At 49.2% G+C, this 27,408-nt stretch overlaps 2 protein-coding genes across 3 annotated transcripts; one reads left to right on the top strand and one right to left on the bottom strand.

Moving 5' to 3' along the window:
- Positions 1–2,097: 2,097 nt before the first annotated feature.
- Positions 2,098–10,587, bottom strand: LOC100463627. 2 transcript variants are annotated; one of them, XM_034637764.1, is made up of 5 exons: positions 10,563–10,587; positions 8,738–8,811; positions 4,161–4,328; positions 3,214–3,345; positions 2,098–2,356 (listed from the first exon to the last, which is right to left on the bottom strand). In XM_034637764.1, the coding sequence occupies exons 2-5, from the start codon at positions 8,808–8,810 to the stop codon at positions 2,220–2,222; spliced, it is 510 nt and encodes a 169-aa protein (XP_034493655.1). In that variant the 5' UTR covers position 8,811; positions 10,563–10,587; the 3' UTR covers positions 2,098–2,219. The 2 variants fall into 2 exon arrangements, with proteins under 2 accessions (XP_034493655.1, XP_034493656.1); XM_034637765.1 differs by lacking the exon at positions 10,563–10,587 and adding an exon at positions 9,950–10,082.
- On the top strand, positions 10,184–27,408 carry EMC8 (ER membrane protein complex subunit 8). The gene is made up of 5 exons (XM_011229695.3): positions 10,184–10,566; positions 18,312–18,388; positions 25,492–25,561; positions 26,280–26,374; positions 26,874–27,408. The coding sequence occupies exons 1-5, from the start codon at positions 10,336–10,338 to the stop codon at positions 27,031–27,033; spliced, it is 633 nt and encodes a 210-aa protein (XP_011227997.1). The 5' UTR covers positions 10,184–10,335; the 3' UTR covers positions 27,034–27,408.

Raw genomic sequence — 27,408 nt, 5'->3', positions numbered from 1 at the left:
CCAGCGTCAGGTGAGGGGCAGCAGGGCAGGGGCTCTGCACGTGGCCCCACATGGAGACCAAGTGCCTAGGCCTATCGGGAGCCCCACTCCTAGAGGCACAGGGACCCCTCTGGCCTCCAAGAAGCCAAGTTGTGGGCTGTTCCACTGTCCTCCCAGGTGTTTCCCAGAGACCTCTACCAGATTCCTTCCTCTCCCCCAGGGCGCTTTGGCCCACTGATGGGCTTTCAGCTCTGTCCTCCCCTGGGCCTTCGTCTACAGACCCTCAAGTCTGGAAATGTCTCCGCCCGCCACCTGCACCTTCACTCATTTTGGCCGTCTTCTAGTCTCAGCTCACACGATGTCCTCGGTGTGCTCTCCCCCAACCAACCCCAACCTGTTCCCACCCCCACCTCAATCCCCTCTTCATCAGTCCTGAGGAACACTATTAAATCTTCCCATTCTGCGCATTGTTTTACTTGTCCTCAGTGTTTCTGCAAGCCCCATAAGGGTAAGGGCTCCGAGGGTCACATCCACTGTTAAAACCCCACAACATGCAGATGATCAAGCCATGGTCAAGGAGACCTCTGGCAGAAGGATCGCGGACTAAATCTAGCATGAACCCAGCTCCCTCCTGAATTCCCACTATAGTACAAAGAAGGAACAAGGACACAGAGAACAGGACTCCATAGTCACATTTTGGGACCTGACACTGATGTACAAGTGGTAATCCCCTTAGCAAGCTGAAGAGAGCAGGTTCCTACGTGGTAAGGGAAGGCCAGAGAAAGCCTGGTTACTCCATGGAAAGTCCCCGAGTTCAGGGAGACTATTTGGAGCTATTCCAGGGTAGGAGAGTTTGGGGGTCAATGGGACCTTCGAACAGTCTGCAACATTCTTGTGCTCCCTCAGGCAGAACACCCCACCTCTGGACCCATTCAGCTCCATCATCTAAACCAAGATAAGGGGCCCTTCCTCTCAGGGTTGTTCTGAAGAGGGACAATGGCCTTGACATGAATGGCCTTGACAGGTGCTCCATCAGTGGTCACTTAAGGGTCAGAAGAGCCAAGTGATGGCCAGTTGTGACCTTGGGCCAGGTCAGACACCTCAGCTGCATACAAGCCCACCCTGGAAAGGAAATGAAAATGATACCACCTCGCAGGAAGCCTGAGTTTTGTAGGGGAGGCCATCCAGAGGCCACACCAGCCCCACATACTGGCCCTCACAGCTAGACTCCCATGCCCTGCAGATCCCAGCATCCCCCTTCCCCAAGGTGGGGAGGGCCTCCCAGGAAGTCGGCAGGGCCCTTGAGAAGGAGGGATCCAGGACACTTCAAAAGCAGCAGGAAGACACTACCATCAAGGGCTTTATTTAACCTGCTCTGAATTTTAAGTTGGTCAGTTTCAGCCTTCTTACTACCAAAGGCCCACTTCCTATGACAGCCTCTGGTCAAGCTCTAGAGGCCAACTTCCCCTCCCAGTTACAGCTGGACTGCTCAAAGGCCACCTCCCACCGTCGGCACACCCCTACATGAAGGCTGCTGGGAGACCCCTCTGCCTGCCCTCTGTGCAGCCCATCACACAGGCTGTTCAAGGATTCTTTTGCTGCTCCAGACAGGGTCTCCAGAGATCAGTGAGGGGACCGAACGTGCAGAGCAGGTGGGAGAGCAGCAGGCAGTGGGATGCGAGCCCACAGGGAGCCTGCTGGGGCCAGCATGACGCTCCTTCCCTGGCACTGGCTCCACTGTTCCTTCTAGATTAAAAGGCTGAGAGTGGCCAGGGAACCAAGCCCATCAGTCAGACCTCAGTCCAGGAGCTCAGAACTCAGCCTGCAGGCGGGGGGGGGGGGGGGGGGGGGGGGGGGGGGGGGGGAGGGGGCGGAAGAAAAGTAGCCATGGGGACGTTTGTTGTTCCAGCTTCCGTAATGGATTTTACACTCCTAAAAATCTCATCAAAAACCAAACATCTCACATCACAGGACCCTACATTTTTAGCTTTTATATGCTATCCCCTTAAACAATTTATTCTTGCCATTTCATTTATACCCAAAATATATTTGCGTCCAACACTTGTTTCAAACAACAGGTACTTTCATTTAGTTGTCAAAGAACCGACCACAAAGGAGTTCGCGTAGACTGCTCATTTATTAGCACTGGTGTTGCCACAGAACGGTTGCCAGCGAGGATGCTACGCTGCGTGGAGGTGGCTGAACAAGGTGGGGCTCAGGTGGGAGAGCGGGGGGCCCCTCTACTTCTTCCACTCGTTCTTGTCGTAGTCCCACTTGGCCGCGAAGCCCTGGATCGGGTTGACCTTCATGTCGAGCATCCTCTTGGTCTGCTTGGCCACCCACTCCTCTTCCAAGGTGTGCGGGACGGGGCCGTACACTAAAGCCCAAAACAATCTCATGAGACAACGGTCCTGACGAGTCCTTTCTAAGCCCACGGGTCATTCAGGTCAGGTCTTCCCCAACACCACACACCGGCCGCCAGGCTAGTGAAGCCATCTGCCACTCAGTACCAATACCCGAACACACATACAGGCTTTGAATTCTGGGCACCGACAACTCTCCATACTATTCCTATGTTGATAAAAGTTAGCAATAAAATACAAGCTGAGAGCAGAAAGCCTTCTCCGTAGGATGCAGATAACGGGGCCTATAGGCTAGCTCAGGGCACCAACAGCCAAAAGCGACTAGACGAGTGAGATCAAATATGTAAGCATGAATGAGCCATGTCCACAGCAGACCACAAGTACAGGATTATCACTGGAACGGGAAAAACCCATTCTGTCTGGACACAAAGAACAGAGAGGGGCAGCAAAGAATGCGCGACCTGACACTGTCTAAGCAGAAACTGTGAGGTCTGAAGACCCAGGATTCTGCTTCTTGAGATGCAGTCCCCAGACAACTGAAATAGCCCATCGATGAGAATCCGTGCCCTTTGCCTTGCTCAAACCTTCACTACGCCACCTTTTGATAACTGTCTGGTGAGTCAAAAGAGCGCCGTACAAAGCGGGGAGGCCGTTCACTACCGAGCACGACCTGCCGTAAGTCAGAGTCACTCACACTTCCGTTAATATGAGCTGGTTTCCCAAACCTAGTGAACAGTCCTAGGATGGGTCCCAGGACGGAAGTGCCTGCCTTGTGAGCAGGCACCCACAAGCCACTCATGGGCGCTGGACCCAATCCAGGTCTTAGTGGTTGCGACCCAAGACACCAGGCCTACAGCCCCTCCTGACTCACCATAGCGCTTCTCCCAAATCAGAATGAGAGCGGTGAAGCCGATGAAGAACATGGCGGTGCCCACAACTGTCTTCCACTCATTCGTGCTCCTGTTCATTTCAGCAAAGCTCTCGTTGAACTTCATGCGGTACACTGGGGAGAGAGCACAGGCATTTGTCGGAGGTGGCTGCGCCCCTCCTCCACAGGGCTCTGCTATTTCTCCAACAACATAACCAAGGGACAAAGTGTGCATGCATGTGCTCACACATGCGTACAAGGCATGATGAAGGGGAGAAAACGCAAGGAGTCTGCTTTGGGCAAAAAACCCCACAGTGAATTCTTTCTTCTTCAGATTACAGCATAGTATCCGCACAGTCCCGTCACTTTCACTCCCCTTTCCCACAGCCAGCATCTTGCTGTGCTGCGTTCCATCAGGAGCTACAGCAAACCCAGTCCTACTCGGCAGAGGTGCCAAGAAGCTGCACCCACACGCTCCGCACCCGACTCACCCCTGCCTGGCCACTCCACATCTACATCTGTGCTCCCCCCTGGGGACCAGAGCCCCCTGAGCACAGACAAAAGGGCCAGGGCAGAGGCGTAGCCAGCCCACAGAGCCAAGGCCCTGGAACAACCCCGCAGGACACAGCACACCGGGCCTCCCGAGCATGCTGGTCTCCGCGCAGCACCCTCCAGCTCACAGCCCAGAAATCAGTCAAAATTTTCTCTCCACGGGGGCGCCTGGGTGGCACAGCGGTTAAGTGTCTGCCTTCGGCTCAGGGCGTGATCCCGGCGTTGGGGGATCGAGCCCCACATCAGGCTCCTCCACTGGGAGCCTGCTTCTTCCTCTCCCACTCCCCCTGCTGTGTTCCCGCTCTCGCTGGCTGTCTCTCTCTCAAATAAATAAAATCTTAAAAAAAAAAAAAAACTCTCTCTCCACGGTTTGTCCACACTCCTGCTTCAATACCCACATTCAACTTTTTCATCCATGGAGAGGCTACTCCAGGGAGCCTTCTCCTTCTCCTTCAAGGCCTTCTGGCTGGCAGAGAGGTCCCTGACGTGGGCCACGTCGGGCAAGGGATAGTCGCGCCGGTCGACATAACTCGGGAGAGCGTAGTCTTCGCTCTTCACAACGCTTCCTACAAAACACGGTGGACAAATATATGAATATTCACATAGGGTCAGAGTTACAAAGCAAAACGAGTACAGGCAAGTACACCCTGAAGACCTCAGTTATCCTGGCGAGCTACAGCCACGTTTCAAGCAGCTCAGGGACTGTCAGAAGGATGAGCGAGCAGGCTGTCCTGCGTGGCCAGACGGCAGAACGAGGGGCAGCAGCAGCACTTCATCACGGCCAACACGCACGTGCTGGGGCGGCTACCCAGAGGCGGCACTGCCCGCAGCTAGCGGTGCCACTCGGAGGGCACACGAGGCCTCCCAGGACGCCCTACTGGACTCAATGAAGGCCCTTTTGCAAGAGACTCACACTAAGGAGGAAAAGCAAAAACAACAGAAAATTCATAAAAGAAACAAGTGTTCAAAGGTCAGAAACAGACACATGGCACTGTTCATTATAACAAAAACACATGACCCATGTCCACTAGAGGCTGAAAGCAACGGCCTCCGCAGCCGTATCACGGAGCCACTCATTCACACGTCCACGTTTACTGAGCGCCTACTACATGCTGACCGCGGCTGCAGACGGCTGAGATCAGTGAACAAAGATCACTGCTGCTCACACGACAGAAGCGGGACACAATGCAGACAGACACGTGAATCAGAGATTATGGAGCAAGGGCTTAGGGGGAAAAAGGCGCAGCAGAGGAAGGAAATCGGAGGTGGGCGCATATGCAGCAGGAAACTAGACCCAATGGTCAGGGGAGTAAAGCAGATCCCTGCGCTCAACATGGGAAGTCCTGTACCCGGCGAGTCACAGAACACAGGGCTTGCTCTTTTCCTAAGACTGTAAACCGTGTGTGTCCTCACACATCCACGCAACTGAACAAACTCCTGGCAGAGTAAACCCCAGCTGTTGTCAGTGGAGAGAGGACAAAAATGGGGATTTCTGATCACAGAGATAGAAATTTCAGTGCCTTAAAACAAGCATGTATTTAGGGATTAGTCAAGGAAAGAGGAAAATGGTTCAGAGAGCAGAAAAGAAAGGAATAGCTTTATTTTTATTTAGGGGTTTTCCTAAATAAAGCTGCTGAAAGCTGCTTTTTCAATTCCATCCTATACCTGCAAGAAAATTTTAACATTTGCAAGAAATGCTTTTTCAATTCTATTCTACATCTGCAAGAAAATTTTGCGATCCAAACTGGTCTGGAAATACAAAGTCCTACAAACACTTCACTTTCATTAGCTTAGCACCGATGATTAAATTCTCCCAAATCATGTTAACAGTAGTGAAATATATCATTTCACCTCAAGCAAAGTAAAATTTCTCTAGATGCTTATCTTTGCCAGGCAAATGACTATCATACCTATATATACTCGAGCTTATCCCCAAAAAATTTAAGGTGGAAATGACTAGAATTATTTTCCAACTTTAAAATTCTTAAGTTCTATTAACACAAGTGGACTAAAAAGAGTAGCTGTACACTAGCACTCAACTCACATGTTAGTTACTAAAAACAGAGGTAAATGGGTGATTTGAACATTCTCAACCCAACTCTAGTGGTTAGGACACGACTTGGGGACTAAACAGAAAACCACTGATGTGCACACTTTCAATGGGCTGAGTGAATTCTCTCAATAAAACAAGTTATAAAAATGCAAATGCTCATAACCTTGGAGCACCGTCAGCATAAAATTTCATTTTCTGGAACGAGAATGTCCGAGCTGGGGTCTCAGGGCTGCCAAGGTTCTTCAGCACTTTGGGCCTGGTCCTCTATACCCTGCAAGGCTAGCATACCAAGTATTCCTTTTAGAGAGAGAGACAGAGAAGAGACTTTTGCATTCCTGTGAGCATCCCATCATCTCTATCCTCCGCTGGGTTTTTCAGAGCCTCTGCTGAGGAAGTCCAGGAAACGGGAGCTGCCCCCTCAGTCCAAACACCGTGGTGGCCGCCAGCAATGCTCCAGCGTTACTACTTTATGTGGAACCAGTTTGTGTATTCAGGTATGACCTACCTGCATGACTAAAAGTAAAAAATGAAAGAGTAAGACTTGCTCAACAAACTGCAGTGTTTGCCATCTGCCTACCGCGTGAAGACATGGCAATGAAGGAGGCAGGTGGTCAGCCTCACAGAGCTTGCACTCTAGAAGCAAAGGCAGACGATACAGACAAACCATAGCACGTCACTGCTCCAAGCAAAGACAAAGCAGGGTGATGTAGGACAAGCAGCATCTTCGCAACGGGTGGCGAGAAAAGGATATTCTAAAATAACGTTTGCACTGAAGCTGACGAGGAGAAAAAAGCTCCCACCCACAGCTCTGGAGCTGAGGCAGAAGCAGCAGCCTGCTGCCTGAGAGGAACCATAACACTGGGGGCTGGGACGCTGAGCGATGCGGGAGGGCTGGTTTGTATGCCGTTTGCTTAGGTACGGTGTGATGACATCAGAAAGGCTAGTTCCAGACCTTACTAGGCTCGAGAAGCCACTGAAGAATATCAAAAAGGAACTATTTAATTTCCTCTGTCCAAACAATACCTAAGAATAAGTTACAGCCAATGCCACCAAAGGAGAAAGAAGCTGGCTTCTTATAAAAAACCAGAATGACCAAAGGGACATGAAGGAACTTTGGGGGGGGGGGGGGGAGATGCTGTAGGTCCTGACTGGAGCCACTGTTTCACAACCGGGTGAGCTTATCAAAATACACAGAACATTACACCTAGAAAGAATACATTTTACTTTCCATAAATTGCACCTCAAACTAAATTAAACAAAGAAAAAAGCTAAGAAAACACATAAGCAAAGCCAAAATAGAAACAAAATATAATCTGTCATAAATGACTTCCTAGGCTTTTAATGAAGAAGTGTTTCTTTCCATATGTAATAGTTACACAACAAATTTTTCTTTATTACTTACTCATTTAAATGACAAATATTTCAATGATACTCTTACTAAAATGATCTGTGTCGGGCACCTGGGTGGCTCAGCCAGTTAAGTGTCTGCCTTCGGCTCAGGTCATGATCCCAGGGTCCTGGGACTGAGCCCTGTGTTGGGGTCTCTGATCAGCAGAGAGCCTGCTTCTCTCTCTCTCTCTCGCTAACTCACTCTCAAAATAAAATAAAATCTTAAGAAATAAAATAAATAAAATTATGTGTGTCCACAGTGTTATCCTGGGCAATTTAAGGAATAGAGTGAAATATAACACAACAGTATTAGCAATTCAAGGACACAATTTCAAGGAAAAATTCACACATAAAGCAGTTACTGATTATTGAGCCCCAAGATACATAAACCTTGCTCTCCAAGTTCATTATCACTACTCAAGCCTTGCACTTGACCCCTCACTAACACAACCTGCCACTCAAATTTGCATTTTGTCCTTTTGCTTGCTTTCCCTCTGTATGGAATGCCATAGCCGTCTGAATATGAAGTTAAACCTATGAGGTCTGGGGCGCCTGGGTGGCTCAATCAGTTAAGCATCTGCCTTTGGCTCAGGTCATGATCCTGGTGTCCTGGGATCAAGACCCACATCAGGCTCCTTGCGCGGCGGGAAGTCTGCTTCTCCCTCTGCCTCTGCCCCTTTCCCACTCGTGCACACGCTCTCTCTCGGACAGACAGATAAATAAATAAATAAAATCTTTAAAAAGTAAAAAAAAAAAAAAAATGATGAGCTTAAACCTACTAATCCTTTGCCACAGTGAAGTCTCTCCTCCAGAAACCATTCCTGAACCCCGGTCCAGGCTAAATGTTTCTCCTCAGGGGCTGTCACTCACTCAAACACTGCTTTCAGAAATGTATCTGTCCCTCTCCCGACTGCAAACATCCTGTGGAAAGATTCCATTTCGTATTCTTTTTATTCTCAATGCCTACCAATGTCTGGTACAAAGATGCTCGATGAATGCAAAACCAGACACTGAACTAAGCTCTTTACAAATATTTCAGGTGAGAAAACAGATTCCTGCACATAAGTAGCTCGCCCAAGACAAAAATGAGACTGAATTCTGCTCAGGCTAGGAAGTCCAACTCCTTCCATTGCCCCAATAATGTAAACGGTACTGAAGAAAATTGGTTAGGTGTTTTTTTTGGGGNTTTTTGGGGGGGGGGGGGGAGAGGAGATCATTAAAGTCAAGTATGGTGGAGATCTCTTCAAAGGGGTGGAACTTGAACCTGAAAAAAGGGGGAAGGGAAAGTAAAGGGGGGAAAGAATAGCAACATAAACAAAGATCCAGACTAGTATTCAATACAATTCATAAACATTCTGTAATCCAGAAGTATGCCCTGTTAAAATATTTTTACCTCCCCTTAAAGTCCCACAACAGCAGAATCAGGATCTCAGCCCACCTTAGGCTGTGTTTGAAACCCCAGCACAAGGGCTTACACACAGTGGGAGCAAAATGAAATTAGCTCAGCCCATTTAAAAGAAAAGTTACACTTACCATGTGCTCGTAGACACGCTGAGGTGGAAATTGCTCGCTTGCCAATTAGGCTAAACACTCTGGTACTCAACATTCTGAAAGATAAAAACGTATACCTTCTCCATGAATGAGGGCAGACACCTATCAGGAATTCCAGTGCATGTTCCTTTTTTATCCCCCCCCCGCAGAAATGATCCATTTTTCCTTACTGACTCTGAATCCACAAAATAACCTAAAATGAGGCTTTTCTTAGCAGTTGACATGTTTTTGCAGACCTTCATTATAAACTAAATACCATAACATATACACACTACAGGAAATTAGTAGAAAACTGGTTTTCTTAAAAAAAACAAGAAGTACTTCTAATAAGATGAAAAAGCTAGAAACCCTACAGCGCTGGGCTGCTATGATGGGCTCTACTGTTTGGAGAAAAATAATAAACAGCTCAAAGGGACCGGCATGCACCGCACGCAATTGAGTATTTGATTAAAAACCTACTATGCGCGTAGGACAGGAAGGGACATCAGGCAGAAAGGCTGCAAATACGACCTGGTCCATTTCCAGTCCCTGCGGACAATGCATGACCTGGATGACCCACCTCTCACCTGGGTCGTTCCAGCTTCGGGCCCTTTTCCCGTAGCTCCCCCTTGCTTTAAAACTAACCCTTTTAGAGGACTGTTGACGACGAAAGGGACTCCGAACGCATTCGGAAAATACCCCCTTTGAGGCAGAACAAAATAGAAGCATGACGTCAGGGCTGAACTCGCTCGAACCCCGCGTCTTCTCTCCCTGGGCCTAGCCCGCGCGTGGGCGGACGCTGGGCGGCTTCGGGGCCGGGAGGCGGAGCACCTCTCCCGCAGCCCCGTTAAGCCCGGGCCGGTCGCGCAAGCCGTCGCTGGAGGGCTGCGGGCCTAGGCTACGGCGCGGACCCCGGGCCCCGCCCTCGGCCAGCGGGCGCTCCAAGGTCAGAGCCCGAACCCAGCCCGCGGCCGTGGCGGCGCAGATGCAGCCGGGCTGTATGCTACGGGGCGGCACATAGGCCGCGCGACCCGGCGGCCCCCGAGCCCCGAGCCCCCGCCAGCCACCCTCAATGTCACCGGACTTCGAGGCGCAACCACCGCTCCCTCCTGGCGCCGGGGCGCCGAGCCGTGCGCACACTCGCCCGCTGGCTCCGGGACCCTGGCCCTCCCCGACCCAGCAGCGGGGGCCACCTGCAGCCCGCCGCCCGCTCACCTGCCGCTGCTACCCGCCGCGACCGCCGCGACCGCCCTCTGTGCCCCGGCTGCCGGCGACCGGAAGAGAGCGAGACCGCGCGCGGAGCACCACGGGATCGAGGAGGACCCGGCCGCGCCGGAGGTCACCCGAGCGGATGCAGGGAAGGGCCGCGAGCGTCGTAAAAAGCCGGGCCGGAACGCTTTACGGCGGCGCCGAGACGCCGCTTTACGGCGGCGCCCGGCCAGAAGCGCGAGTGGAGGTTGAGGCGGGCGCGTCGGCTTTTCCCGGGTGGGAGTCGCTGTGTGAGGAGCCCAGCCCGCAGTCGGCCCGGGCTTGTGTGGGCCGCCGCGGGCCTCGGGGCCGGGCCAGACAGCCGGGGCCTCCGGGGCCCTGCCGGGCTCAGCATGCCCGGGGTGAAGCTGACCACCCAGGCTTACTGCAAGATGGTGCTGCACGGCGCCAAGTACCCCCACTGCGCCGTCAACGGACTGCTGGTGGCCGAGAAGCAGAAGCCGCGCAAGGAGCACCTGCCACTGGGCGGCCCGGGCGCCCACCACACCCTCTTCGTGGACTGTATCCCCCTCTTCCACGGCACCCTGGCCCTCGCCCCCATGCTGGAGGTGGCCCTTACCCTGGTAAGTGCGGGAAGGCCCCTCCTCTCGGAGTCTGCGGGTGAGGACATTGGCTTCCGGTCCGTCCTAGCTGGACGCGCCCCCCCTGCGGTCGCCGTGACCAGAGGGACCGGGTGCCCCGCGGGCGCGCGGGGAACGCTCCGCACGGGGCATGTGGTGGAGCACAGGCCGTGGCGGGTGCTCTTAGGGGCGCGTTAGGTGACGAGTCACGTTCACTTCCTCAAACCCGTAGCCTTTTTAGAAATAAGCTGCCGCTAAGGGGGGCCGTGGCTCCGCAGCGTTTCTGTCGGTGGTTTGGATGTGTGGGGACTTAGACGCTGGAGCTTTGTTCCCGCGCACCGTCACCGAGCACCTATCTGGTCTGCCGTGGGTGTAGACGCTGTGGTTCTAGGGACCTTAGTACTCCGCACGCCCAGTGTCAAGACACGTTTAGGAAGGTAGCGTTGACGTGGCGGGCGCTCCTCCCCTTGAGTATGCGTGAGCGCTGCGTAAGGAGAATGTTCCCGTCCCCGCTAATGACTTAGCTGCACTGCAGCTTGGGGTTAAGTTTACTTACTTATTTTAAGTAAGCTCTGTGCCTAGTGTGGGGCTCGAACTCAGCACCTCGAGATTAAGAGTCGCGCGCTCCACCGACTGAGCCAGCCAGGCGCCACCTAGAACGCATCCAGGTCAAACGTTAAAAACTCCCTGTGACATTAGAAAGACCTTTCAGCCACCGCTCTGAGGTGTCTCCTGGAACACTGCTTTATTGCAGTGCGTAGGGGAGAGCTGTAGCATACAGATAAGCTGGCTGGTAACTGAATTCTAGACAGTGGCTTCTGGGTATTGGTGATCAGTGGAAGAAAAAAAGGCCACTTGTAAGTTCCACCGAGTTGTTAAAACCAGGGGAACATAAACTGTAACTTCAGAGCTGCCTCAGTACCTGAGTTGAGATACTGTTCACTTTTCACTTAAATATAAGCTATTATCCTAAAAAAAGTTAGTTCATAGAAAAAGTAGTCAGTGTGAGGTGTAGGTAGAGATCCTTTGTCTGTACTTCACACAAAGCGAAATGAACCAGTTTCATAATTCACCTAATTATGACACCCATGTAAGCAGGAAGTACCCGTGGGCAAACGGTCCTGCCCTAAGGTTACTGGGCACATCTTTGAGCGCCTGTTAAACCAAGCCAGCCATTGTATGAGTTTCATCTTTATCAGCTCTGGAGAGGACATGAGTGAGACGTAGATACTCAGAAAGTCGGCCATTTTTGCTCTTGAAGAAATGTGCTATCAGTACCAAATCGTCACTAGGGTGTGCATGTGTATGTTTTAATGCAAGTCTTTTCATCCAACTGTCTTAATTACTTTGTTCTCAGGAGAATTGCAGGGTGATTGGATATGTGAAGAGTAATCAGCTTGCAGGGAACTAGATTTTCCAGGAGCATTAATGCAGGATTATTCAGTTTTCCAACAGTGGGCCAGGCCTGTGCTGGGGGAGGGCTATGGCTGTGGATCACAACTCCTGCTTAGCACTTGAACTTACAGGAAGCAGAAAGTACGATACCAAAGAATGAGTTCTATATATGGGCTCAAGCAGGAAGTGGTGAGAGGTACATAGCTAACCCAGGCTTCCAGAGTGGGGAGAGACAGGCTGCCTGGAGAAATGGACATGCAAGGAGTGACACAGCAGGTCAGCCATAGTAATGGGGGGTAGAGGGGTGGGTAGGGAGAGGAGAAGGGAGAGCATTCAAGGCAAAGGGACCAATGTGTGCAAAGACAAGGAGAAAAGGGGAGGGCGGCTAGAGTGTAAAGGGACCAGGGGCAGAGAGAGGTGAGCAGTGGACAGATTGATCGTACAGCAACTTGCAGATCACACAAAGAAGTTGGGGCACCATCATGAGGACAAAGGGAAGCCACTGGAGGAGAGGTGCACAGTTGGATTTGTATCCCAGAGTGATCGCTCCAGCCCGCAGTAAGGAGACAGAGTGCATACAAGACCAGAGGCAGAGAGGTGGCCTACACTGAGTGCAGCGTGGATGCAGAGGAGACAGGTCAGAGAGAATCAGGAGTAAGAATCCACAGGACTTGGTGACTAATCATATGTGGACATAGAAGGAAACAAGGGAGACACCTTAGTGTCTGATTTATGCATTGGACGACAGTGGTACCATTTGTTGAGGGGAAAATGATGATGTAGTGTTGAACGTTGAAAAATGGGCTTGGAGTTTAGAAGATGGATGGGCCAGAGTCACAGATTGAGAATTGGTAGCTTCTAAATGACTGTTGAAGCTGGAGAGCAGGCCATATTGGCAGGGCAGCATGTGGAATGTGGAGGGAGCTATGGACAGAAGCCTGAGGAACTGTGTTTCTACGGGGTGGTTGGAAGAAGAGTCGGGCAAGCTAGCCAGGGAGTAGCCAGAGGGGAGAGGTGTGTTGCATTAAATCCATTTGAAATCTTACCAGAAATATCTAAGCATCTTAAAGACAAACTTGAACCTTAGTTGGAATTGTCAAATTATTACTAGCACTTCTCATTCGTAAGTACCGTTATAGAGTTAAAGCGTTATGTTACTATTATAAGGTATAAATGCAATACTTGAGGGAATTAAACATATGAACTATAAACAACTGTATTAGAGTTACCTTTACATGAATTTTCCCTGAGGAGCAGAGCTGCCTCCCAAACCACTGCCTAAGGAGGGAAGATGCCCAGAGGAGACCTTGACTCTTAAAATGGCCCACTGCCATCATCCTGTTAAGGGAGAGGCGCACTACATGAGGCCCTGTTTTGGTCTTGCTCCCCTGTGTCACTCCTTCGGCCCTTACCCTCAGCCTGCAGCACTTCCCCCAGACATGCCCATCAGGGTTAGAGGCACCGGTCCTGCAAAGTTAAGTCTAAACTAGAGTCTCTGCAACTTTTTTTTTTTTTTTAAGTGAGCTCCACACCCAGCATGGAGCCCAACTCAGGTCTTGAACTCACAACCCTGAGATCAAGACCTGAGGTGAGATGAAGGGTTGGACACTTAACCGACTGAGCCACCCAGGCGCCCCCATCTGAAAAAATTTTATTACGATTAAAGTATTTATGTTTGTGCCATTCGGCTTTTGACTTAGCAACTTTATAACCTGAAGGCAATGAAAAGGCTCAGCATATTGGAGCTGTAGTTTATCAGTATATCAGCTATGGTAGATGTGATTTTACTAAGGCTTCTAAATCCTTGAAACTGTATAAATGAGGCTTTATTTTCGTGGCTTTTTTCTATCTGAGGAGTTTCATATTATAGTTATTTTTAGTAAGGGGGAAAGACTGACTTGATACACAGTCCATCAAAGGGCAGCATCAGATTCCTTTGAAAAGCTTTTCATTATAATTTTCCATTTTAAAAATAAAAATCCTTGCATTTCTGGGTGCTTTTTGTTTTGTTTGTTTTTAAGTACTTATGCCTGTTATTTATCCTTATAACCCTTTGACGTAGGTAGTGACGGAATTATTTCTAATAGTAAAAACCCATAAAATGTTAGCAGGAAAATTAGCGTAGATCTGCTGTTTCTGTAATCCCTTTTTGTCCTTTTCCTCTTGTTGATACCTGGTTCTGTGGAGCAGCTTTTGATTACATTCTACCAAGATGATGTTCTTATTTGCCACTTGGTCTGATCACCTTGATTTCGGCCCAGAATTCTTTCTGCTGCCTCCGTGTGTGTGGCTTCTCTGTGCTCATTTGCATGGGCTATATCTTCTAGTTCTTTCCTAAGCCCCCTACTTGTTCTGCCCCGTGTTATCTCCAGAACTTTCACGTGCTAGCCTGGGAGAGGGAGACAGCTGCTCTGGGTCCTCTTTTCGGTTCTTCCCTCTGAATTTCACCCTCTTCCCATCCCATTTACCTCCAGAGCTCTTCTTTCATGGCTCCAGCTCCTTCCCGTTCCATAGAAAAACCGGCATCCCACTTGGGAAGGAGCTTTTCTTCTCAGTGAATCCAGCAAGCCCTCTCCTTAGTCTCCCAAGACCTGCTTGTTGCTGCAGACAGCAAGGCTCACAGACACCCTCAGCTTTTAAGTGGCAAGTGTGGGAGTGACGCCCTCCTCAGAGTGGCTCTTACCAGTTCTCTCTTACCTGCTTTGTGGCAATGGCATAGTCACATGAGGTTGGTAATGGTGCTTTGAAAATTACAGTGTCACACGTGCAAATGCTGGCAGGTTTGCAGAAAGAAGCTGGTTTCTTTGTGCAGAGCTGAACTGGGAATGAACGAGTACGGCCTGGTGCCTTTAGTAGTTCTCCTGTGTATCTGAGATGGAACGAGCCAGAAAGGCACTGGACAGAGGGTGGCAGGCTTATGCACGGTAAAAGTGTCCTCCTTCCCCTCTGGAAGGTAAAAGAAACTACGAAGCAAATGTGAAATTTGGACCCTATATGCAGAGTCAGTTGTACTAAGTTGACATCAGGTTTCAGATGTCGGTCCTGAACTGTGGTCTTCGTTTGGATTGTTCACAGGAAGCGTGCCGGGAGAGCAGGGAAGATGGAAAATGGATTTGCGGAGAACTCGGACAGCTGCTCATTCTTTTGCCTTGACCTGTCCCACTTGGGCACAAATTGACTTGACTGAGCAAGCTGCCTCTTAAATCCACTAAAGCTTTTCATTAATGAGCTGTTTGGGCTTTCTGCAGGATTCTGAAGCCCCTCAAGACCTGCCCACTCCATCCTTGCCTCCCCCACTCACTCTGCTCTCTGTCTGCTTACTGACTTGGACCTCACTCCCAGTCACTCTCACCCAATGAGGTCTGGTTCCATTTTGGAAAGTGTCAAAGAAAATGCTTTCATCTTATTGAAAACTTGTTCACCTGACCTCTGCAGGCTCTGGTGCCTGGTGGGAGCCCTTAGTCAGTTCTACCTCCACCCTTTTGTGTTTTTCATTTTTCAGTTGTCTCTCTGGACAGCTGTGGACTTGCTGTACATGCCCATCATAAGCATCATTTCAGGGGACCCTGGGTGGCTCAGCTGGTTAAGCCCCAGCTCTTGGTTTCAGCCCAGGTCATGATCTCATGGGTTGTGGGATCAAGCCCCACAGTTCCATGCTCAGTGGGGAGTCTGCTTGGGGATTCTTTCCCTCTGCCCCTCCCACTGCTCATGCACACTTGCTTGCTCTCTCTAAAATTAATCTTTAAAAAAAAAAATCCTTACAGTTAACTTGGTTGTCCTTGTTTGAATCATTCAAAACTTTTAAAACCAAGTCAGAGCTCTTGTGACCTGGTTTGGTTTTGGGACAGTCTCTTCAGAGAGTTCTACTAGAAGTTCAAGGTCACGGGGCGCCTGGGTGGCACAGCGGTTAAGCGTCTGCCTTCGGCTCAGGGCGTGATCCCGGCGTTATGGGATCGAGCCCCACATCAGGCTCTTCTGCTATGAGCCTGCTTCTTCCTCTCCCACTCCCCCTGCTTGTGTTCCCTCTCTCGCTGGCTGTCTCTATCTCTGTCAAATAAATTTAAAAAAATCTTTAAAAAAAAAAAAAAGAAGTTCAAGGTCACGACACTATTTTTCTGCTGGAATTGGTTGGGCCCTTATGTTTGTCACAAGAATCACATTCACGTCAGGTACTTTCTGTGCTCCCTGAGCATAGATGCAGGGTGATACCATGTGCATCTGCTGGGGTACAAGTCTTCAACCGTTGCCTCCAGCCCAGGAAGGGATCTGGAAGCAGCTTAGAGTGCTCACTAAAGACAGCTCTTGGAGTGGTCAGAACAGCAGCAAGTAATAATCCTTATTATATTAAATGTACCTGCGGTCAGCCAAAAATGGTCCCCCAGAACATCCGCATCCTAATGCTTGGAACCCATGCCTTGCTGACCTTACTTGGCAAAGGTACTTTGCAGATGAGATTAAGATAAGGATCTTGAGGCAGAAAGATGAACCTGGATTATCTGATGAGCCCCGTGTAATTACAGGGGGTCTTAGAAGGAGATGGGAAAGGTGAGATCAGAGAAAGAAGATGTGACAATGGAAGCAGGGGTCAGAGTGTTGTGGCCACTGGCCAAGGAATGTGGGTGACCTCTAGCTGGTGGACGAGACAAGGAGCGGATTCTGCCCTAGAGCTTCCAGAAGGAATCAGCCCTACTGACTCATCTATCTATATATCTATCTGTCTATTTATTTATTTTAAAATTTTTATTTATTTGAGAGAGAGAGCACAGAGGAAGAAGCAGACTCCTTGCTGAGCAGAAGGCGCCTTGCGGGGTTCAATCCCAGGACCCTAAGATCAGGACCTGGACTGAAGGCAGACGTGCTTAACCAACTGAGCTACCCAGGCACCCTTATGCTGACCCATTTTAGACTTCTCTTTAGTTCTGACTCTGGATAAAAGGACAAGCCTCACCAGAGAGCCAGGAGAGAGATGCCCAAGTGGTCAGCGAGGACGCACTCAAGACGCTGGTCTTTGAGTAGAAGCAAAGGGAGGGCTGTGCTAAAGGGGAGGCTGACCTGTGGGTTTGAGGTCAGGGAATGGGGCAGATGCTAGATTTTAGAGCTAGGCTATGACCTTTGGTGCTACAAAGAGACAGGTTTAGAGGAAAAGGAAAGAAATTGCCACTTAAAGCAGCAACAGAAAGTTTCTGGAACCCATTCCTTTAAGAGGTGATAGAAGCAAACTGTAAGTGATTTCCGAGTAATTTGTAGCAAAGTTACAGTGAAAAGAGCCATTGTAAATATTTTGGAGACATAGCCCTAATCTTTTGGGTGGATGACTAAAACATCTAATTGGTTCAATGAGCCTTGGTTTTGACCCAATATGGTAATTCGTGAGCTCTTAGGAGGCCAGAATTATTATTCTAATCCTTGTGCAAGCCAGGGAACCTTGGACTGTAACCCTCTGGGAAGTCTGCTTTTAGTCATAGGGAACACCGCTGAGTCCCAAACCAGAATTCAAGAAAAAAAGCAATACAGCTATGTTTTTTAAAAAAGAAAAGAAGAGTATTTTTAACTAGTTAATTTGCTATAGAAAATCAGGGTCAATTTTGTTTCCTCTTCCGAAGACTGAGAATAGAATTTATCACAGTATATTATTAAAATTCCATTATGGCAAAACAGTTAGGATGACCTTTTGTTGTTTTTAATAATGGCATTAGACCTGCAGGAAGCTAAATCTGGTGCAGGAAGAGTGGCATATAAAACGGACAAAAACTTTGACAGGGAATTGAGTGGGAGAGAGAGTGTGTATGCACGCCTGTGTACACATCCGTGTGCCTGTTTACCCCATACACTGGCACGAAATGGTTCTCATGGTTTGTTGCTAGGAATACAAAAATTTAAATATAATATAACAAGACTTAGTTTCAAGAGACCGAGGTCCCCATTCTGGTTCTGCTCTCTGGCTGTGCAAACTTAGGGCAGCTCTGAGCTTTAGTTTGCTTATCTGTGAAGGATTGACTTCAGTGAGCTGAAGGCTTCCTCAAGCCCCTGACTGCCTCTATTCTTTATATCTTAAGAGCAGGTGGATAAAGATGGCCCCACCTCCCCATGGTGCTGCACCAGTACAGTGTGTGTGGGCACTGGGGCCCCTCAGTGAGGGTGAGGCCACGTTCTCCTGTGTTTTCTGTGGCCTCCCACAGATCGTGGACAGTAAGCTGGTGTGACCTTTCTCCTGGGGAAGAGGATTCAGGGATTATACTGTGTCTTGTCCCAGCATTGGGGGGTGGTGGGGCAGGGTCTCCTGTGTTTATTGAGAGGTGATATTTAAGGGAAAATCATTCATCTTTTCTTCCCAATTTCTGTTTCTCTTTCAGATTGATTCATGGTGCAAAGATAATAGCTATGTGATTGCTGGTTATTATCAAGCTAATGAACGAGTCAAGGATGCCAGGTATGTCTATGCAAGAACCCTGTGGTCTGAAAACATGATCATGGGACACACTGTCTCTGATGTGCCTTTTGACCTTCTGTAGGCTCTGTGAGAACAAAACTTCTCCCCGCCTTTGTGCTTGTTTATGGTGTTTGTGGGGAACTGTGGTGTGGGTAATTCCAAACAACAGAAATTCCAGCATTTAAATTAGTTCGGGACTGTGTTTTGTATCGTCTTTATTTTGCCTGAAGGGAGTTCGTAAAATGAAAGCAACGGTCAGGGACCTCTGATTTCTGTCCCAGCTAGGAATGGTGTAGGGCAGAGCATTAGGAAAGAATAGTGCTTTCTTGGGGACAAATAAAACAACTTTTAGACTTGGTGCTCTTAGGGTCTGATACCATGATGACGATATAACACTGGCAGCTTCCTTCATGTGGGCCTCTGGTTCTCACTGAGCAAAGCTGAGAACTTTGTTTTCGTTCTGCCTTAGTCTCTGTCTCAACAGAAAAGCCGATCACACCCTGCAATTCGGATGATTTGAGGAGGGCTCATCAATGGGTTGTTTCCTGAGGTCTGGGCAGTATGTACCCACAGAGGGTAGTGCTATGACAGAAGGCGGTACCATCCCTGGACCTGAAGGGACGGGGAGGGAAGAGTGCGACAAAGAAGTCCACCTCAGAGGAAGCCCTGCCTTTTGGTTTTGGGACAAGTCCAGCAGCCACCCTGCTGTGTATGACCAGACAGGGAAAGCCCCAGAAGAATGGCCACCCTGACCTCCTTGTGATTTCCTCCGGCCAGAAGCCAGAAGCAGGTGGGAGGTGGTCTGCAAGGCCTTCTCATGCTCTCCTCACGCTGTCAGATAGAGCCATCTGACTCCAGTGTCCAGGCAGCTGGGGGCTGCTGTGGAGGACCCCAGACCAGAACACCACCTGGGGTTCTGAGCACTTGCTCAGCATAGACGAGCGGCTAGACTCAGTAGTGTGTTTGGAAATACTCAGTAAGCTGGTGCCTAAGTGCTGCTGTCGACGCGGCGCAAATGCACCCGTCAGTACCCAGAAGGAGGCAGGGTAACTGGCGAAATGCTGGGCTCCAGACGACCCCTGTTAAAGGCCCTGTTTGGAGGACCACACACAGGGCGTCTGTGATCGCAGGACCCAGCACTCTTACCAGCCTCGCTCCCTCTAGGACCCCCTGTCCATTTGATTCTGTCCACCGCCCGCACACAGATGACTCCATGGCTGCGCCGCCATCTCTGATCCAGAGCCTGTTCACAGGGCCCTTGTCGGTGTTGGGCTTTGTTACATGAAAGACTGACCCCGGGCCAGGCTTGGTTGAGCAAAAGCTAAACACTCTTGGCCTTTGCCCTCAGGTTGCTGGAACGAACATGAAAGCTGTTGCCAGCCCAGGACTGCAGTGCCAGACTGGGGGCCACGTGCCCTGAGGGTGGTGCGCAGGCTGTGACAGCAAGGGCAGTGAGGAACTCCTCCTTTAGGACGACCAGAGAAGCCCTCAGGGAGACGTGTCATTTGAATGCCCAGGGGCGGGCAGGGTCTTGTTGGGTGCACGCGTGGAGAGCAGGAGGGAAGAGCGTCTGGAGAGGGGGCAGCGTGGGGTAGACACCGGGTGGACTTTCGAACTCCACCTTCTAAGTGCTGGGGAGCTGTCCTTGGAAGGAGGGTTCCCTGAACCGAGCAGTACTTGGCCGCAGCTGCTCTTGCAGAAAGGTGAGGAGACCAGGCAGGAGGTAACGGCACCAGTTTGTCGAGTGTAGATGCCTCCCTTTCCTCCCACCGCACCCCAAATCCCCACCTCATGTGGTTGCCCCAGATGTATGTGCATGGCTCTCACCTGTGTGCCTCATTTGCCTCCGTCTTCCTGCCTCTATTTGAACCTCATTCCAGCCCAGCCCAGCCCAGAATTCTCCTACCCAGAGAATTTTCGTGCTGCTCAGAACTTCTAGACTTTCCTGGTTCCTTCACCTGCTCTGCTCAGGAGTTTTGCATTCCTCCATCAATGTCTGTGTTTAACTGCCTACTAACAGGCCCTTGCCTGTAGGGGGATTATATATGAGCTGGGGGACAAGAGTGCCCAGTCAGTCACCCTTGAGGCCCTTCTGATGACTCTCTGCAGGACTTGGGGATTCAGTCCTCACAGTGTGTGTGTGCTATTGCTATGTTAGGATTTACTGGCGGCGCCCTGTCTAACCCTCGCAAGGACGCTGAGGTGAAGAAAGTCTAGCCAGAGATGGTCACTGCACAAAGACCACACAGCTTGGAAGCTCAGGAGCTGAGATTATGCTAATTTCCTTCTTTACTATTATTTGCCTCTACCTGGAGAGCCTTCACTTCTCTCTTCAGCCAGACTTAGCTAAAAATTTGCTCTTTGTTTAGAAATATCAGCTGATTGGGACACCTGGGTGGCTCAGTTGTTTAAGTGTCTGCTTTCAGCTCAGGTTATGATCCCGGGGTCCTGGGATCGAGCCGCACATCAGGCTCACTGCTCAATGAGCTTCTCCCTCTGCCTGCCGCTCCCCCTGCTTGTGTTCTCTCTCTCTTTGACAAATAAATAAAATCTTTTTTAAAAATCAGCTGATTAACAGTGTCTGACAACTTGAGCCTTAGAACCAGGTAGACGTGGATTCAAATGGTAGGTGACTTACTGATTTACCTCTTGGGCCTCAGTGGTCCTATCTATAAAATGGTAATAAAAGCTCATGCCTCAGAAATTGGTCATGAGGACAAAGTGAAGCAACATACACCATGTTTAGCTTTGTGCTTGTTTCAAAGTAGGGGCTGGTACTGTTACTAATGCTATGGTTACTTTTTTCAAAAAAGGATCATTCAAACAAACTGTTGGGACTACACCAAAATAAAAAGCTTTCGCATGCCAAAGGAAACCATCATCAAAACAAAAAGGCAGGCAAGTGAGTGGGAGAAGATGTGTGCAAGTGATATATCCCATAAGGGGTCAATATCGAAAATATGTAAAGAACTTACACAACTCAACATCCAAAAAAAGCAAATAAAAAATGGACAGAGTACCTGAATAGGCCTTTTTCCAAAGAAGACAGACAGATAGCACAAGAGACCCGAGAGAGAGAAAGCTCAGCACCACTGATCATCAGGGAAATACCTATCAAAACCACAGTGAGATGTCCCCGCACACCAGTCAGAATGGCTAGAATCAAAAACACAAGAAATACCAAGCGTGGGTGAGGACATGGAGAAAAAGGAATCCTCTGCACTGTTGGTAGGAGCGCAAATTGGTTCAACCCCTGTGGAAAACAGTATGGAGGTTCCCCAAAAAGTTAAAAATAGAAATACCATATGATCCACTAATTCCACTAGTGGATATTTAACCAAAGAAAATGAGAATGGAAACACTAATTAGAAGATATATGCACCCCTGTGCTTGTCATAGCACTCTTTATAACAGCCAAGACATGGAAGCAGCCCCCGTGACCGTCCATGCATGAACGGACATGGAAGACGGGTGTGTATGTACATAGACTAGTACTCAGCCATGAAACAAGATCTTGCTGCCGTTTTCGACAACATGGATGGACCTACAGGGTATTAAGCTAAGTAAGTCAAGACAAGAGAAGGACAATACCGTATGATTTTACTTATATGTGGAATCTAAAAAACAAACCAATTCTTGGGGTGCCTGGCTGGCTCTGTCGGTGAAACGTGTGCTTGTGAGTTTAGGCCCCACGTTGGGTGTAGAGATTACTTAAAAGTAAAAATCTTTGAAATAGGGACGCCTGGGTAGCGCAGTACTTAGGCATCTGCCTTCGGCTCAGGGTGAGATCCCAGCATTCCGGGATCAAGTCCCACATGGGGCTCCTCTGCTGGGAGCCTGCTTCTTCCTCTCCCACTCCCCCTGCTTGTGTTCCCTCTCTCACTGGCTGTCTCTCTGTCAAATAAATAAATAATCTTTTTAAAAAAATCTTTGAAATAGACATAAATTAATTAATTAAATTAAAAAGGCCATTAACTACAGACAGGTCGCCAGATGGGAGGTGTGTGGGGGCAGGGGGGAAATAGGTCAAGGGGATTAAGAAGTACAAACTTCCCTTATAAATGAGTCACAGAGATGAAAAGTACAGCGTAGGAAAAGGTTTAAAAAAAATATCAATGAATATTTTATGTTATAAAAAGAAACGTAAGGTGCTTGTAACAGTTTTGCTTATTTACTAAACTTCAGGTCATTATGTCAAGTTTTATTGTAGCACTTCCTAATTGCTGGGGTTTTGCTTTGTGATTTGCATTTCACGCGGGTAAATGTCAGTACCAGGCACAGCGCCGTGGTCTGAAGTTAGATGCTCAATAAAAAGCTTTTAAATCAAGAATGGAGATCTCAGTTCAAGCAAATGCCTAGCTCTGTGCTAGTTGGGCAGGTGATGGGCAAAGTGGTCTCTTTCTCCAGGTGTCTTCAGTTTTATTTGACCACTGAGGCTTCACAGGAACAAAGAGTTGACACAGTCTAGTAAGCAAAGTAGTGACCTTACTGACATAATGTGACAGTCCTACATTAGGAATGCAGTTAGGGCTGGGCGAGGTATTGAGACGAAGTGTATAATATCAAAAAATGCAAGCAAAATGAGCGGTTCTTTCAAATACTTTTTCGGTTTATTAACTACAATTTTTTAAACCTTTTCGAAAAGAATGTAGGGGCATTTGGGTGGCTCAGTCGTTTAAGCATCTACCTTCGGCTCGGGTCATGATCCCGGGATCCTGGGATTGAGCCCCACATCAGGTTCTCTGCTCGGTGGGGAGTCTGCTTCTCCCTCTCCTTCTGTCCCTCCCCACCCCTGCTCATGTTCTCTCTTTCTCTCTCAAATAAATAAATAAAATCTTTTAAAAAAAAATTTTTTTTTTTAAATTTGAGTTCTTGGGCTCCTGAAGTGGTAGTTTTTGTATTTGTATTTAGTGAATGTTTCTTGGCGCCCTTCCTGATAAAAGTCACTGGCTACCATGATCATCATAAATGTTAGGATGACAATTTTATAAGTTTCTTTATGGCAGATGCTTTATGCACATACTGACTTCTTTTCCCTTTGCACATAAGGTGTGAGTGAGCTAGGGACACCAGTGTGTGTCATCCACATTTCATGGATGAACAGGCAGGCCTCCATGGCTCCAGTCCTGCTCCTTGCCATTCGCCCTCTGAGCCATGGGAACTGCACGCCTGCTGGCTCCTGGTAAACACAGCGCAGTTCTGCTGTCCCTTGCAGAGCTTTCCATGGTGACCTGGGGGACAGGAGCCCCTGGGGCCCTTTCTCTTTGACGCTGCTTTGTTGTTTCATTTTTCCTAATCCTGCTGACTTATAAGCAGCACATCACTACAGAGTCTCAATTTTGAACATAAAAATAGAATAATTAGATAAAATAGTTCATTTTCATAAAACATATTAATCTGCCTTTTTTTTTTCAGCTCAATCACAGCATAATTGTATAGTGTGTTTCCTTAAGTAAACCCACAGTTATCAGTGTGTCTTTATGCTGTTAAAATATACTTGGATTGGTCCTTGCTTCAAAAAGCTGAGGCTCTCATTGTGCTAGGAAGATAAGATGCGCAAAAAGACAGCTGCGTGCCCAGGATTAGGTGTTAAAGCCCTTTAGAAATAAACAGGGCCTAGAGACAGGACCAGTGGACCCCCTCTGAGGCAGTTTGGCAAGACCTCCCATAGAGGATGGTGTTTTGTGGGCATTAAAGATGGGAAGCGATTTAGGAAGCAGAAACCAACATGAAAGGCTATCCCAAACAGAGAACAGTGTGAGTGAGAGGGAGGAGCGTGTGAGGGAGACAGTCTGGAGACCATTCCACTGAAATTTAAGACACGCAAAGGACTTCTTCTGTGAGTAGGAACGGTAGCTAGGTCCACACAGAGAAGGGCTTAGATCTCCCAGGCCGTGAACAGTGGGCTGTTAGATCACAAGCGGTGGTGAGCAGCAGGGAACAGGATGGAAATTTCATTTTAGGAAAATTGATCTAAAGAGAGGTTTCAGGATACATGAAATAAAAAGAACCTAGAAAATGAGACCAGTTAGGAAACAGTTTTAGAAACCTAAGTGTGGAGTGATCGCCTGAACACAGCGGATGGCAGGGTGAACCGAGGAGGTGGCAGGGAGAGGGTCTGCAGCACCTAGGGAGGGACCAAAGAAGAGTGGCAAATCAGAGAAGCTGCTGGCTGCCTGGACACAGGAGGCTCCAGCCGGGTGGCCAGGGATGGTGGGGGTGCTTGGTAGAGCACCAGATTGCACAGTGTGGTGACAAAGTGGCACCAAGGGTCAGGACTGTCAGCTTATTAAAGATTAAGGTGTATTAAAGTTTAAGAAACATGGTTGAAAGGAGTGAGGTTGGACAGGGGCTAGGGGGATCCAATTAAATAATGCTTTTCCTAAGAAGGGAGAGACTGGCTCAAATTTGGCACCAGAGCAGGGGCCACTGGGAGGAGAGAACATAAAGGAGGCCCCCGAGGAGGAGGCGTACATGAGGGGCCTGTGGACGCGAGGAGACCTCTGCCTGAGATAGGATCAAAAAATAGCTGGGGGTGGGGGGTAGCACAGGGATGATGTGGGAGCCTCTCTAGTTTGCAAGTCATCATTTATCAAGGTTGGGATGGGCCAGAGCCCATGATTGAAGGCTGACAAGCATGGAGAAGATTTGGAATGGCCTAGGGATTTTCAAAAAAATTAAAAGTCAAATGGCTCGATTGCCAGGAGTTAAGACGTAGACAGAGTCCCTTTGCAAGTGTGCGATGGAGCAGCTGGCCCAAGAGGCGTCTAGCTTGGAGCTCAGAGGGTGGGTGGGTGCGCGCAGTGGGGATCTGCGGCCTCAAGGGGCGCTCTCTGTGGTAGCCTTTCTGTTTAGAAGATGCCTTTCCAGAACGCACAGACCTGCTTTGCACTGTGCTCCCTGTTGCCGTCACGGCATTCCCTGTCCTTGGCACAAGTCCTTGGAGCCCACTGCAGTGACCCAGAGCCGCTCTAACAGGCATGAGGAGCACACAGGTTATTGGCGCTCCCCTTTGTATCGGTGCTTGTTAGCCCTTCTGTAGGGAGACCATGCAGGATGGCGGAAGCTGGTTTGCAGTCAACTCACTGCCACGTCTTTTGCAGTCCAAACCAGGTCGCCGAGAAAGTGGCTTCCAGAATCGCCGAGGGCTTCAGCGATACGGCTCTCATCATGGTGAGTCCCTCTTGCGTGCCGTCGTGCTCTCTGTTGCTGAGCATCTCTCACTGACATGGAGCTTTATCCCATGAGTGGTTTCTGTAGACGCTCCGGCAGGCCAGTGCTGCCCTCTGTGGTCTCCTCCCGGCTGCAGACTCCAGAGTTGCTGAATCACAGGCGCAGTGTGAATGCCACGGCACGTGCCACGTCTCCATGGCGGGTAGGGAGTGGGGGCTCTGCTCAGCGGTTCTCAAAGTGGGGTTCTGTGCCAGCAGCATCCGCACCACTTGGGAACCTGTCAGAAGTGCAGATTCTCGGGGCCCAGCAGGCTGCTTTAATAAGCTTCAGGCTGATTCTGACGCACGCTCGAGTGTGAAAGCCACTGAATTAGCCAACAGCCCACAGGGAAGGAAGAAGTCAGGTAGACAGTAGGAAACATCAAAGGCCTTATTACACAGGCTCAGTTCAGACAGAATTCTAACAGGGAGGGAAGAAGTAATATTCAGAAGTTCCACTTGGAAAAATTGTAGTACTTAGCATTTATTCTGCATAACACACAGGGAACCTTAGACCACACTTGAGGTGTGATTGCATGCGTCGGATTTGCAGTGTCTGCGCACTATGAGGCGGATTTCCATCTGCGCCACGAGGAAGTGCCTGAGGATTTCCAGAAACGTGCCGGTTGTCGGCTCTTTGTTAGCTCTGTTCACGAGTGCATCCTTTGTCTTGTGCGCAGGTAGACAACACTAAGTTTACGATGGACTGTGTGGTGCCTACGATCCACGTGTACGAACAGCATGAAAACAGATGGCGGTGCAGGGACCCACACTAGTGAGTGCCGTGCTCTCGCGATGACCTCTGTGCAGTATGCTGGGGGCTGTTCCCAGGCACCCAGTGCCCACAGGGACGCTGGCCCCGGCCTTCTGTTTTTAAGTTGACATATTCTCCAGGGCAGTGTACAAACCTCATACAGAAATCATGCATGCTCCCCGGCTCCTGAGACAGCCTGAGTGTTACTCTCGGGTCTTCTGCCCCCCGCCCCAGGGCGCCGCTCTCAGGTGTTTGCTTTGGTCATTTATAATCACTCAGAAGGCCTCCACCATCCCCCTCTAGCTTCTTCAGATTTTCGTTTGGAGGGGGTCTCTTTTATTTCTTAACCATGCTACATATGCTTTATGCTCGTCTCTGTGTGTTTGAAACATGCATGTTTGCTAGCATTCACAGTTGTTTTCCTTTATACCACTGTGTGCGTGGCCAGTTTTCTCTTTACTCTGTTGGAAAGCCATCTGTTTTTCGCTGAGAGGCTGATCTCTCCTATTTCACCTCACAGTGATTACTGTGAAGACTGGCCAGAGGCCCAGAGGATCTCAGCGTCACTCCTGGACAGCCGGTCCTACGAAACACTTGTGGATTTCGATAACCACCTGGATGACATTCGGAATGACTGGACAAACCCAGAGATCAATAAAGCTGTTCTGCATCTGTGCTAGGGAGGGCTTTTAGTGACTGGTCTCTGGGCATTTCCACTACACTGAAGAAGAAAGCTATTTTTAAATGTAAATAAGATCTCTCCTGGCGTGTCTGGAAAGCTGACGGTTTTCCAAGATGGCATGTGCCCTGACAGAGGGCAGAACGTCCGTCAGCCATCTTTCTACTGCAGAGCCTGTAGAAGAGGTGCGGACTGTCCGGCCGACCGTCCCTGTGGAGTCCTTCCCGGTTGTGTGTTGCTCTAATCCTCCAAGTCAAAGCTGTTTCTGCTTGTCCCACATGGTTCCTATTAAACAGTTGTAACCTTTTATAATCTGGAGAGAATACTTTTTAAGGTTTGTGAACTACCTTTAAAAGAAAAAAGCCCAGATATTATA

The sequence above is a fragment of the Ailuropoda melanoleuca genome, chromosome 12 (genome assembly GCF_002007445.2).
Source record: "Ailuropoda melanoleuca isolate Jingjing chromosome 12, ASM200744v2, whole genome shotgun sequence".
Lineage (NCBI taxonomy): Eukaryota > Metazoa > Chordata > Mammalia > Carnivora > Ursidae > Ailuropoda > Ailuropoda melanoleuca.
Note: the sequence above shows the minus strand (reverse complement) of the source record. Positions and strands in the feature narration are given on the sequence as shown.

Bases quoted from the DNA above. Each gene is read 5' to 3' on its own strand.
- LOC100463627 (XM_034637764.1), bottom strand. From the start codon at position 8,810: ATGTTGAGTACCAGAGTGTTTAGCCTAATTGGCAAGCGAGCAATTTCC. The intron at 4,329-8,737 runs GTAAGTGTAACT...CGTGTTTTGTAG, and splicing joins AGCGTGTCTACGAGCACATG to GAAGCGTTGTGAAGAGCGAA. The intron at 2,357-3,213 runs GTGAGTCAGGAG...TTTGGGCTTTAG, and splicing joins GATTTGGGAGAAGCGCTATG to TGTACGGCCCCGTCCCGCAC.
- EMC8 (XM_011229695.3), top strand. From the start codon at position 10,336: ATGCCCGGGGTGAAGCTGACCACCCAGGCTTACTGCAAGATGGTGCTG. The intron at 10,567-18,311 runs GTAAGTGCGGGA...TTTCTCTTTCAG, and splicing joins TGGAGGTGGCCCTTACCCTG to ATTGATTCATGGTGCAAAGA. The intron at 25,562-26,279 runs GTGAGTCCCTCT...TCTTGTGCGCAG, and splicing joins GCGATACGGCTCTCATCATG to GTAGACAACACTAAGTTTAC.